Source organism: Esox lucius, chromosome 7 (genome assembly GCF_011004845.1).
Source record: "Esox lucius isolate fEsoLuc1 chromosome 7, fEsoLuc1.pri, whole genome shotgun sequence".
Classification (NCBI taxonomy): domain Eukaryota; kingdom Metazoa; phylum Chordata; class Actinopteri; order Esociformes; family Esocidae; genus Esox; species Esox lucius.
In genome coordinates this window covers 29,499,206-29,513,095 of record NC_047575.1, presented here as the reverse complement: position 1 = coordinate 29,513,095, position 13,890 = coordinate 29,499,206, and the positions used below count along the sequence as shown (strand labels likewise).

The 13,890-nt window shown below is 41.8% G+C and overlaps 1 protein-coding gene across 2 annotated transcripts; it reads right to left on the bottom strand.

Annotated features, from left to right (window-relative positions):
- Positions 1-2,175: 2,175 nt before the first annotated feature.
- Positions 2,176-12,894, bottom strand: LOC105010739 (ubiquitin carboxyl-terminal hydrolase 2-like). Of its 2 annotated transcripts, none has more exons than XM_010870294.3 (12): positions 12,349-12,894; positions 7,054-7,104; positions 6,297-6,420; positions 6,045-6,156; positions 5,767-5,877; positions 5,341-5,405; positions 5,114-5,217; positions 4,923-5,003; positions 4,755-4,833; positions 4,263-4,370; positions 3,764-3,884; positions 2,176-3,470 (listed from the first exon to the last, which is right to left on the bottom strand). In XM_010870294.3, the coding sequence occupies exons 1-12, from the start codon at positions 12,508-12,510 to the stop codon at positions 3,380-3,382; spliced, it is 1,209 nt and encodes a 402-aa protein (XP_010868596.1). In that variant the 5' UTR covers positions 12,511-12,894; the 3' UTR covers positions 2,176-3,379. The 2 variants fall into 2 exon arrangements, with proteins under 2 accessions (XP_010868596.1, XP_010868597.1); XM_010870295.3 differs by lacking the exon at positions 12,349-12,894 and adding an exon at positions 7,332-7,615.
- Between the last annotated feature and the right edge of the window lie 996 nt (positions 12,895-13,890).

The window sequence follows — 13,890 nt, the reverse complement described above, 5'->3', positions numbered from 1 at the left end:
TGATCAAAAGATGATTTTATAAACTAGGTGGCTTGAACCCTTTTTTAAGAGGAGATGTGACAAAAAAGAAGGGTAGATTTGTAATTGTGTTAGTAACTATTTTGAAATCAAAAAGGCACTTAGTGTTGCTCAAAAGGATTTAGTGTTACATGGACAATATGCCACACTGTCTTTTGCCCTACAGTTTAAAATGGGTGGTTCAAATTTGTGGCATATGACACAGCATACCACATATTTTATATTCAGTTTATATTGCCACAAAACAATTCAGAGGTTTTTAATATATTGCCATTATACCACAAGTAAGTACTGTGTTGCGTTTAAGTAATTAAGGACACGGGGGGGTGGTATATGGCCAATATAACATGGCAAGGAGCATTACTTACGCACAACTTAGGCATCATGGAGGCAATAAGATGTCTTATTATACAACCCCTTTTCCAAAATAGTTGGGACACTCTGTAAGATGTAAAGAAAAACAGAACGCAATGATGTGCAAATCATTTAAACCATATAGTCAATAGTCAATTTAAGAATAACGTCTCTCAAAATAAAATTGCAAATGGTTTGGGGATCTCATCATCTACGGTACATAATATTATAAAAATACCTATACTGGTGCAGTGATCTTCGGGCCCTTAGATGGCACTGCATTAAAAACAGACACAATTCTGTGGTGTGAATCACTGCATGGGCTCAGGAACACTTCTGAAAACCATTGTCTATGAACACAGTACGTTGCTGCATCCACAAATACAAGTAAAAACTTGACCATGCAAAGAAGAACCCATATATAAACAAGATCCAGAAACGCTGTCACTTTCTCTGGGGCCCCAGGTCGTTTAAGATGATTCCCAAAAAGTATTTAAAATCTAAATGTGAAATTATTTTTGGGAATCATGGAGGCCGTATCCTCCGGACTAAAGAGGTGAGGGACCATCCAGCTTGTTATCAGTTCAAAAGTCAGGGGGTGCATTAGTGCACATGGCTGGGTGACTTGCACATCTGTAAAGACACCATTAATTCGGAACAATATACAGGTTTTGGAGCAACATATGCAGCCATCCAGACATTGTCTTTTTCAGGGAAGGCCTTGCTTATTTCAGCAAGACAAACCACATTCTACACGTATTACAACACCATGGCTTCATAGTATAAGAGTCTGGGTGCAAAACTGGCCTGCCTGCAGTCCAGACCTGTCACCCACTGAAAACATTTGGCACATTATGAAACTAAAACTACAACAAAAGTGACCCCAAACTGTTGAGCAGCTGAAATCCTATATCAAGCAAGAATGGGAAAACATTTCACTATCAAAACTACAGCAATTGGTCTCCTCAGTTCCCAAACACTTACTGAGTATTGTTAAAGAAGAGGTGATGCAACACAGTGGTAAACATGCCCCTGTCCCAACTTATTTGAAACATGTTGCTGGCATGAAATTCAAAATGGATATGTATTTTCCCAAAACAATCAGATTTCTCAGTTTCAACATTTGATATGTTGTCTTTGCACTATTTTCAATGAAATATAGGGATGAATGATTTGCATATTGCATTGTGTCTTTATTAGCATTTTACACAGCTTCCCCACATTTTTGTAAATGGGGTTGTAATTACATACCAATTATCAATGCAATTTCAGCAGTAAAAATTGTCATACCTGTGGCATTTTGTTAAAGCATTGTAGTCAAGGTAAATTATATCAACAAAATGTTCAACCAATGTCACAAATCATATTTCCAAAAATGTCACAAATTATTTTTCAATAAACACAGTAGGAGAAACTAAGGCCACATCTAAGAATGGGTGATCTTCCATTTACAAGGGGTTCTGTAATGGAAATGCATGTAGAAAATACTACTGTACTTACATTTTGATACTTTGGTCTTTATGTTACTTTTGAATTTTTTATCATGTTTTGGAATTTTGCCCATTTCTGGTAGTTTTAAATATGATTTAAGATTAATATGAATAGCTGTATTAAATGATCCCCAAACATGTGCTGCAAACCCTGCCAAAACCTGTTTCTCCTTAGGCAGGCTTTAAGTATTTGAGTTCAAATAAGGAGTTCAAATGGAACACAAACCCATATCAAAGACCCAGGTCAGGGACTATCTAAAGATATTTCTCATAAATATGATAAGCATTTTACAAACACAAACTGAAAAGTGAGGACATTTTCTAAGAACAGTTTATTTAATATTTTTAAGTACTCCTATTCACTTCTAGACATTTAATACAGAATCAGATTTTTTTACATCAGAAAGTCACTTTGTTTCAAGAGTCGATATGTTGCCATATTCTGCAAAAACACTGATATGATTTGCACCACAGTACAGTCACCATGTTGGTTTATAAATAAAAAAATAAAATATGGAAAAGTTATAAAAACATAGAAATGTAATTTCTCTCCCAATCACTGCGCCATTGCTTGATTTGTTCACCTTATGTTTAGAGTTGGAGATTAACTCCTCTCTTGGTCTCTTTCACCTTTACACACACACACACACACACACACACACGCGCGCGCGCACAGTTCAATTGAAAGTCTGAGGAGATGAGGGTGTGCCAACCCTACACTCCGAGCACAACGTCCCAAAGTGGCCCTCTTTCTTCAAGTGTAAGTGTAACAACAGCCAACCGCCAGAGAGTGCTAGAGATCCATCCATCTCTACAGTCACAGCTGGTGACATCAAGTTTAAATGTAATAATTTACAGCACGGAAGGTTAATGCAATAAAGTATTTAATTTGTTGGTTGTGTCCTTTGAGTAAGTTACACAACCCCACTTTGGGCTCATAGAGTCCTTGTTCTCGTGCATAGAAAGATATACAGTTATTTACGGTCTGCAGGGTGACTGCACACACAGCCACATACATGCTAACTCTCTCTCACACACACACACACTCACTCACACACATGCACCAACACTCACACATGCACCCACACACACTCACACATGCACCCACACACACACACACACACATGCATCCACACACACACACACACACACACATACTCACACACACACAGACACCTGCTCACTGTCCTGCTCATTCAGACTGTCAAATGTAACATCCCCAAAAAAAATTCTGACATTCAGTGGACATGTTTTTTAGCTGTTCCAACACTCTTCCCAATGTCCTTAGAAGAAGTGCTGCAGGAAAACCTCAAGTCAGTGTTTGTATCCAGGCAGTGCAGTAGCTGAATCCATTTTGAATCCGCTATACAGCATGTAATCCACTGAGCAAAGCTCAAATATCAACTATCCGACCAGACACAGGCCTACTCGGCCAATCCAGTTGCTACGTACTGCTATGTTGTCCTATGTAGTTGCTGCCAGGCGTTGTGGAGCCCATATGTCCATGATAAGTAGCTTCATAGGCGTGAATGAGAGGAGGATGCCAGCTCATAGAAGAGCACATATGCGTCACTGCTGCGGACCTGGCTGGACGACATGGGGCTTACCCTGGAAGGAGCACATAGAGATAACATGGCTATGTAGGTAGAGACACACACACACACACACACTGTAGATCGATAGACGAAAGAGAAAGGCAGACTACCCCTAGTGGTAGCGTGAGGGAGTTCAGGGGCATGTATGAGGTGCTGTATAGCTCAACTGGTTGAGTGTGGCACTTGCCACATGTCAGGGTTGTGGATTGGAGTCCCTTGGGGGGGGGGGGGGCATGCATTAACTCCCTACTGTAAGTGGTTCTGGATGAAAACGTGTGGTGGGGAGATGAAGATGTCATCACACACCTGGAGTCGTTGTAACTGTACCACTCCCCCAGGGACGGGTTCCTGCAGTACGCTGTGTAGTGGCCACCCAGAGTGTTCCCCGAGTGGTTGGACACGGCATACAGATTGTACACTGTGTTCACTACAAACAAACACACAGACAGTCAGGGAGTAGTGGTGTCATTGAAATCACTCAGGCTTTCAAAGTCAATAGTTCCCCATCATTATATAAAACTGTGTCAGTTTTAAGGCTGAATTGAAAAGAGGTGGCATATTATCCATAAAGTTCACACATAGCTAGCCAGTTCACATGTGCAGTGTGTGTGTGTGTTGTGTCTGCTTGTTTGTGTCCCGACTACAATACTCTTCATTAATGACCCTAAAAGCACTTAAAATAAAAAAGTTGCGGGAGACAGAGCGCTCTCTCTAGATGTTGTTGTTGTGTGTGTACATCAGCGAGCGTGTGTGTGTTTGGGGGGGGGGGGGCTAGGTTGAGGGGCTGAGAGGTTACACTACTTACTGTTTGTGTCTGAGGCAAATTCACTCATGTCCAGCTCTTTGAGAGGGAAGTTGACATAGGTAGAGAGTTTACTACTTTGAAAACGGTTCTCTGAGAAGCGTTTAAGGTCTGGGAGAAGGGCTCAGTTAAGGACAAGCACACAGTTCAAGCACACCTAAAAACAATGCTACTTATAGGATACTACAGCTAGTACCAAAGCACAGACACCAACACATACAGTAGCGTAGTAGCACCTTTAGAAAGCACACAAAACCAAAAAGAAATGAATGGACGGTGACTTAACTTCTAGTCTGAAAGAAACAATGAATTTCTTTTCAAGAAGATGGGGATGTCTACTGGTTTACATTGAACTGTATTGGATTATAGCACATTTTGTCACAAATAATGACATCAAAGCATGCATACTCTAACACACACATAGTACTACTGTACTACTATGACTAATTTTGGGTGGAACTCATTTTGGATAAATAAATAGAGAAGAAAGGATACGAAGCACAAGGACCTGTGGGAACTTCTGGATGGTGAATTTCTTAGTGCATTTCCTTCTGGCTTTACACCTGTGGCACGTCTGGAGAAGTCGTGGAGAGGGTGTCATTACATGTAGAAACTGACCGTGACATTGAAACACAGACTCACACAACAGCAGTACTCACATACCGGTTTCTCATCTCCATCCAGTACATCTTCTTTGGTAAAGAGTCGCATGCAATCTGTCAGATTCACTTCCTCTGAACCTTTCTGAGAACACAAATAACCTCAGTCAAACACAGTGTTCACTGCTTGTGTGTGCCTGTGTGCGTGTGTGTGTGTGTCTGTGCGTGTCTGTTTGTGTGTGTGTATACACTAACGTTAGCGATGGGTAGTGACAGGTCCCAGAATGGATCGAACACAGTTGAGCAGTAGCCACAATCATTGCAGGTCAGAGAGCTCTTCAGTTGGCCAACAAACAGATCTGAACCGGAAAATACACAAACATTGATTACACACACTGAACATCACACAAACACAATCACACACGAATGCAGACACCTAAACATGGATCAAACACAGGGACACAAAAACCTCAGTCACTTACCGACCACTTTGCTGTTCTCTCTCTCTAAGTACTTCTTCCACATTCTCTTCCCTTTCTCACTGTCACTGTGGAGGAGACAAATTAAGATGCCGGTTCAGTTGACAAACTAGCTGTGCGTGGGACAGACGCACGCCACTCTGATTCACATCGTGTATAAGGTGTCCAGTTTTGGTAAACAGCGCTAAACCAATAAAACCTAACTCATTAGGCAGTAAACGGCCCTATCATTAAAAGGCATGTCTAAGCATGTCTCCTCCTAGGAGAATATGAGTCGCTTTCATTAGGCACAAAACATTAACTAAAACAGGCAGGGGCCACTTGGAATTCTTACAAGAAACCCAGATGATGGTTTTCTGTGTCAAAGCTGTCAAAGCTAATGAACATGCTTTATTTTCACAGGGTTGGCGCTAGGGGTCTGAGACTTACGGGAGGTGGTCAATGTCCTCGGGTGGGACCCTGGGCTGCACTGTGACTCTGTTGACCTCATTGTGGAGGCCATCCAACAAGAAACGCAGGAACTCCTGAGCATCTTGTTGACTGGAGGATGAAACATAAGAGACAAAGAAAAAGACAAAGAGAGATGCAACTTTCAAAAATTTGTTATCTCAACTCAACCACACAATAAGGATTCAAAAAGAAAATGTACATACATGTGAAAGCAAAAAAAACTATTCTGTTTTACTAACACGACTACACAGACTTACTTGTATCCCACAAATTTGGGTGCATATCTCTGGATCTGGAACTTAAAATCTGAAGGACTGATGGGCTCACTGCTGACTGACGTCCATAGAGTCTGAGTGAGTTTGGCGAACTCTGTGAGATGTCGAAACAAAGAGAAAAGGAGAATGAAAAGGATGAGAGGCAGTGAGGGAGAAAGAAAATGGGACCCTGTTTGAGCCCTCAGACTAACTGTTACTGATGAAATGTCAACCATCTCTGTCTGGGTGTCTTACCTTCCATGAGAGCAGACTGGGACCTGCAGTTGTTGTTAATGTCGGTACGGTGTACATTCATCAGACAGTAGTCCCTTAAGTCAGGAGTGTTGCTCAGACACTGCAGTATGGAGTTCATGAAACACTACACCAAGAAACAGAGGGGGGATTTATCACACAGTTCAGTGACAAGGAAAGACATTCACAAAAGTAGACATCAGTCAAACCCGATGAGACGTGGGTAAAAACCGATGAATGTGTCAGTGACTGAGGTAACGTTAGTGACTAAGGTAATGTTAGTGACTAAGGTAATGTTAGTGACTGAGGTAATGGTTAGTGACTGAGGAATTGGTTAGTCACTGAGGAATTGGTTAGTCACTGAGGTACTGGTTAGTGACTGAGGTACTGGTTAGTGACTGAGGTGCCGGTTAGTGACTGAGGTAATGGTTAGTGACTGAGGTAATGATTAGTGACTGAGGTAATGGTTAGTGACTGGGGTTATGGTCGGTGACTGAGGTAATGTTAATGACTAAGGTAATGAATGGTAAGTGACTAAGGTAATGGTAAGTGACTAAGGTAATGGTTAGTGACTAAGGTAATGGTTAGTGACTGAGGTAATGTTAGTGACTGAGGTAATGTTAGTGACTAAGGTAATGTTAGTGACTAAGGTAATGTTAGTGACTGTGGTATTAGGTAGCGACTGATGTAATGGTTAGTGATCAAGGTAATGGTTAGTGACTGAGATAATGGTAAGTGACTGAGGTAATGTTTTACTCACTGTGTTACCAAGGTTCCTCAGTCCCACCAAACCTTGGGGACTCTTAGAGTTCTGTTGAGAGAAAGACAGAGAGATTTGGGTTAAGAGCACAGTCGTACAGACTTCAGGTTAGGACAATAACAGCTTTAAGACACATGGCTGGGAGGAAGTCCTTCTTAAACCAGGTAAAACATAATTCCAACCGTAGCTAGACTACAGCCATCTAGCGTCAGCATTGCCATCCACCAGTAAGGAATTTTGAATGATGGCAATGTTATACAACACGCATTGCTTCATACCCAATGCCAGCGTCCAAGCTTCATGAATCGCTGAGGTTCAGTTCTCGATGGATGACGCGTTTATTCAGTCGTTGGATTGGAAAAACTTTGATTTTGGTGGATTTGAGTTGTAGCAGATGCTAATGCAATATATAGTGCATCTATGCCCTGAGTCTAACATTGGTGGACTCCACCAAGGTTCCATAGGCCTACTGTGTCTGTCCTGTATAGACTACAGCTCCGGAAAAAATGAAGAGACCACTGCAACTTTTTCTTTCCTTTCCAAAAAAGTTGAAAAGGAAGGTTTTGAGTGAGGAACAGAAGTATTCAATTTGCAGTGGTCTTTTAATTTTAACCCTTCTATTCCTCACTCAAAACCTTCCTTTTCTACTTTTTTGGAAAGGAAAGAAAAAGGTGCACTGGTCTCTAAAAGGTGCCCTGTATATGCCTCTACATTATGCAACATTTTGTATACAGTAAATATTACTCAACACTGAGGCCATAATCGGACCAGAATGTGTGGATATGATCTTCCTTGAATCTTGGAATAGGTGTTTTACTAGGCAAAGGTGCTTCCCAAGCTAATCTAGCAATACCTGTTGAAATATATTAAACGCTGGTGCATAACACAGTGCTATACTTGGTTTAAGTTGAGTAGACAAACTCTTAGAAGTGACATAAGTGTTATAGACGCGTGCGTTCTAGCTAAACTATTTCAGATTAAGGAGGGTAATGTGAAAGCCTCCTGTCTGGAATCCCAGGGACAGAATATTCCCTGACATAGCATTAATTACAATTGAGCCAAGGCAATTTTGGCCACCTCTCACCCTCAGAGAGCCTGGCACAGAAGGTACTGGTAGTCCCTCCCTTAACTGGGTGAAAGAGTAGCATGTGGGAAGGAATGCAACGCGCCACTGCATCTGCTGACAAATGTATCACCTCACTGGTGTACGGGCAGAACCCGCCTGACAGCCCAGCTGACCGAGCTGGAGTCAGACTCACGTGCCTGCGGGCTCAATATACAGCGCAGCGGGCCCTGACTACAGAGGGGCAGTTAGTGGTCTGTCCATGGTGGGGGGGGGGGCTTGTCAGAGGGAGTGGGTTCAGGTCCTGCGTGGGTGGCCTGTGTCCAGAGGCATTGTTGGACAGGCCTGCAGTGTTCCCCAGGATCTATGCAGCAGTAGCCTGCTGGATGTGACCAGGGCCTAGGGTCAGTTGGTTATATCTGGGGAATTGTGTGGTCTTGTACAAGCTCCCTTTAATTCTCCTTTTTTCCCTCTCAAGGTCACACCTCTTGCTGCTGTGATTGCACATTAAGTGAGTTCTGAGAAACTTCTGAGAAATGGTTTGTGGACTGAATGAATTACCTGCATACCGGCATTAATGTTTCCTAGAATAAAGTCTGATCTTCATCTAAGTCATAACAATAGACACAGTACAAAAAGGTGTATTTTTACATGTCACCATTAAACACAAAGACCAGCACTGTAGGCAGGAAAAAGTATATGAACCATGATTTTTCTAATTGGTGCAACTTCCTTTCGCAGCAGACATCTCAAGCAAATGTTTCTTGCAGTAGTCTGACCACAGACTGAGGAAGGGATAAATCTTTGTAAAGGTTTTTGTAGCCTTTTTTTAATTAAAATTTTGCAACCAACTCCACCCCAGGGGTCTTCTGAAATTTATTTTGACCGGGCCATATTCCACTTTGTTGTCAACTAAACTTTGTGAGGTTTTATATGACAGGACACCTCAAATCCACACCTGAATGTCACCTCATTGATTGGACCACCTACCTCAGTTACCTACTTTGGAAGAAGTCATTATCACAGAGGTTCACATACTTTTTCAAGCTTATGCTGTTTATGTTTGATCAATGTGGTCAACAGCGACATAACTTTTTAGTAAAACATTTTTGTTGCATTTTTATCTGCTTATCTATTATCATGACTTTGATGAAGATCAGTCTGTGTTTTATTGTTTTACCATTTAAGCAGGAAATTCAAAAGGGGGCACAAACATTTTTACACACAGTAAGGTTGGTTATCATTGTTTGATTAATTTTCAATTTCTTTGTGGATGTTATCCTATCCAAGGTATGGATAATATGGTCATACAGATTAAGAATTATGGTTCCATTTACTCCTCATTTTCTGGGCAGTGTGCAAATAGATTGTGTTCTCTCCAGAGGCAGGTTTGCCTACGGCCTCTCTCGATAGCAAGCACAAGCTCACCTTTACACAGTCAAGGTTTTTCTTAGTTTTGGGTCAAAGTGGCCAGGTAGTCTGCCACTGTGTACTCTGTTCAGGCTAGGGTAGCAATGCTTTGGTTGGGTCTCACTGTCAGGTCTAGCTGTGAGTTTCTCTCAGTCTCTTTGTTAGGGTCCTGCAGTCTCAACCTCTCATGTCTGGCTATGAAGAGCCAACTAACATTTCCTCTGTTGCACCCTCTATCCACCTCTGCTCTTATATTATTATTGGTGGTTATCTGTGAATGTTTGAAAGTCTTGAACAACATTCTGTAATCAATGACCTCATACTCTTATAATATCCACTTTGGGACTAGCGTCCTCTATCAATAAAACAATATCTGAATATATTTTATTGATTGTGTGACAAAAGCATGTGCGCACTGCACAGAACAGGGGTAGTCAAGGAAGCACTGTAGCCTAAAACAAAAGTGCACACCTGTCCTGACAAACCATAAACACACACACACGCACACACACACACACACACACACACACACACAGTGAATGATGAAAAAACATCTGACTGTGACGGTCCCATCCCTCCAAACCAACCCCCAAACCACTCCACATACTGGCCAGTACGTAGCACCACTGTATCAGTTCTCACACCCAGGCAGGTGCCAAATGCCTCATGCTACTCATGGTTCACTTTCCACTGTTAGAAAACTGTCTCTAGTCAATCTCATTGAGCTGGAGTGTGTGGTGGGTAGAGACTGTGCTGCTGCACATGGTCAGTCAGAGAAAGTGTCTGGGTCCAGCCTGCCTTGGACCCATTGAGATGGACCTTATAGTCTGAGACACTGGCCAATATCTCACATCTTAGGTAGAAATAGCCAAGACCCTGCAACTCTGTGTCGGTGAATATTGAGTAGAGACCTCTGGAGAAGTTTGATTTGTTGGCTCCATCACAACAATAAAGCTCCAGATTGGCTGACGGCATGTCTGCTCTGAGTAAGCAGATCTCTCATTGGTTGGCACAGGTATACAGTGTGAAAATGTGTAGAACATTGTGTTCCAGCCTTACTGTGCGGCCCGGAAACTGCTCTGACTGGGGCAAGCGCACACACACACCAAGCTTCATGGCTCAATCACACACTCACTCACACATACATTAAGTGGACCAGTCACACTGTGGGCCGATAAACCACTGATAATGTATTACAACCATTGATAAAATGGTTTTAGTAGAGATAATGTTGTTCTATGGTTATGCCATGGTTATCAAGGTTATAGTGCAGAGTGAGGGACATTCTGCTCTCTAAACATGCTTGTAAAGGACATCCATATCTTTAGGCTGTCAGCCCATTCTAAGAACCCTATCACAACAAAGAATCACCCACATGAGATGAAGCGAGACATTCCACAAGACATTCTTTGTATTCGTACAACATTGTTACACAATGTCGCATGCTGACTGTTAGTTACACAGCCTAGATGGTGTTCTAGATGACCTTAACATTCTGGAGGTATAATAAGAAAACAATAGTAAAATCGGATTATCTTTGCCCATAGGTGCTGATAGGGCTTTTGTCCCTCAACCAGGGCACATGGTGAGGTAAAACAGTGTTCTTTGTGTGTACTACTGCTCAGGTTGACTTTCAAGGTAAAAGCGGAAGCCACTGAGGGCACTAAGTATGAATGGTGGTGGGTTCAGTGTTTCATTGTGATGTCTCAATGATAAAAGGAGTGTTTGACAGGCAGCAACAGTCCACTGGGAGCCTGTTTGTCCAATAGGGGGATAATGTAATGATTTTTAGGCTCATATTCATAAAACTTTTGAGTGTTAATTCAGGATCAGATCTCCAATGTCCATGCAACATTATAAACCTAAGGGCAAAAATCACTCACACTCTATCTCTTGATATATACAGTCCCAGCTATCACTTTCCGGTCAGATTTTGCTAAGGGTGTATTTTACAGGTCTTTAAGACATTTAGACATAAATTATATATTTTTTAAATCAACAAACATTTCTAAGTATTGTGCAGTGTTTACTTAGTCATCTGGCTTCAGAAGGTAAAGGTAGACTTCAGTATTAATTGTTTGCATTAGGCCAAAAGGGAACAGCTGGAACGCAAGAAGGTAAATACTTGTGAATCATGGCCAACCGAGCACGCACTCCTACCCAACACAGACGCTTCGAGCTCTGCCGAATCCAAGATTATGTAATCAAATCAGCTGCGCGAGGTTACAGTATAGTGAAACGAAGGCAGACAGACAGCTGTTTCACATTACGTGAAACTATTCCAAAAAGATTACAATTATTTATATGTCTATTGAATGCTGTCACAACCTACTTCGATCCACATTTTTCAACAAAACAACATCTGAGCCTAAACTGGCCTAGGATTAGACTACAACATTCAACCACTCAAAAGTTAAATTCTGAGCTATATCACAAATGTTAATAACGTCTCACTTACTGAAAACGATAAGCCAGGCCTATCATAACTTAATTTTTGTTGTTGGCAAATCAATATTAAGAACGGACCAGCCACGACTCAAGTTCTGACACGGAGCAAGCAGTTTACAAGGCTCTATCTTTAAAAGCAATTTCATAACATATGAAGCCTAATATGTTACTGACAGCCTGGATATGATAGACAGTATTATGTAAGTAGCCTACGTTAACCTGCCAACATTTCATGTTGTTGGTGTAAATGAAACAAATTAATATAAATATCAAATCGGCCCATGATAGCATAACAAGTAATATGTATGGGCACTCCACATAGCCTAGGCAGCCTGAAATGAATACGGCTTTGAAGACAGAATAGGCGCTCTCACCTTGGCTTGATTGATTAGCAGACCCACAAATGTGGACACCAACATAGAGCGTGACATTGGAGTGCTGCTCTTCTTGCGCAGGTCTGTCTTTAGGAAAGGGAAAGCGGTGACCGGCGACTCCTCTGGCACGGTCACGGTGTACGACTGTCGCATGCTAGGCATGATGGCGGTGTGGCGGCGGTGGCGGAGAAGACTACGATCTACACAGCAGACGATAATGTGGCGATGCTGAAAAGTTGTCTACCGCGGATGCAACAGTAGGTAATCTTATAACGTTGTTAAACTTGTTTAAAAAAATATTATTCTTATTGAGCACGGTTTTCCATTCAATACCTTGAAACACTTCAACTTTCAATTAAATAAGGAGCTGGTTTTGCAGTCCATCAGAAGTGACAGCATTAGACCAGAAGAACAAGCTAATATAATAAATTATGAAAAAAAAAAATTGCCCTATATGCAGCGAACAACTTGCCTAACACACAAATACATCGGGAATCAAAGCCTGTAGACCGATTTTGTATTCCCCCTCTCTCCAGTGTGTTGAAGAATAAACGAGAGTGGGTGTTTGATTTTGTTCAACTAGAATGCAACACACGCCTCCCCGAACTCGGTAGACGTCACAAAGTGTCTCATGCTTGTAGAGAGAGACGTCATAAAACAGCAGAGGACACGACTTCAGGAAGGGTTGTAGCGATCAATAGGTCCTATATCCTCACTGTAGGCTAGATCAATCTATCCATACATTCCAATATATTGACTTACAGTTGGCTGGCCCCAAACTCGAAGACTGAAGTTAGCAGTTTGACTAGGTGTAATTCATGGTAACAGTCTAATGACGGTATGCTGCATGGTATGACAAGCATTAGGTCAGGATTATGCAGGGTAATTTCAGTCCAGTTGAAATTGTAAAACAAAATTTTTCTCTCAAATATCGGTTGGGAAATGTTTTCTTACATGGGTTAGTGAAATCGCCAGTTCGGCTGGCCTGTGCACAAATTCCCAAACATGCCATCCATATTTCCTTAAGTAAATCAAATCGTAAACTTAACTACATTAGTTTCAAGCATAGCCATGGGTTTCACAAAAATTCTGAATGAAGGAAAAAACTAGGGGAGAAGGAAAAAACTAGGGGAGATTAACCAGTTGCACTCCTGTCTGACCAAAATTAAATGTTTTAGTTTTTCAGTTGCAAACACTTGTAGAAATAGTGGCGACTCAAATAACCTATGAGATCCTCAAAGAACCCATGAGATCCTCAAAGAACCCATGAAATCCTCAAATAACCCATGAGATCCTCAAAGAACCCCTGGAGTCTGGTTTTCCTATTTGCACCTTTGGGTATTTGAGGGGCACTTGGAGGTGCACCAGAATATTTCAGACCTAAAAACGGATTGCCTTTGCAGGAGAATGAAACCTGCCTGGAAGTGAATCGTACTAAGTCAGTGGGTCTCATTTGTTAGAGACTGCACATCGAACAGCGCCAGTGTTAAAGGGCACTCAGGGAGGAGGGGAACAGACATTTTTTAATGACTGTAGGGAATC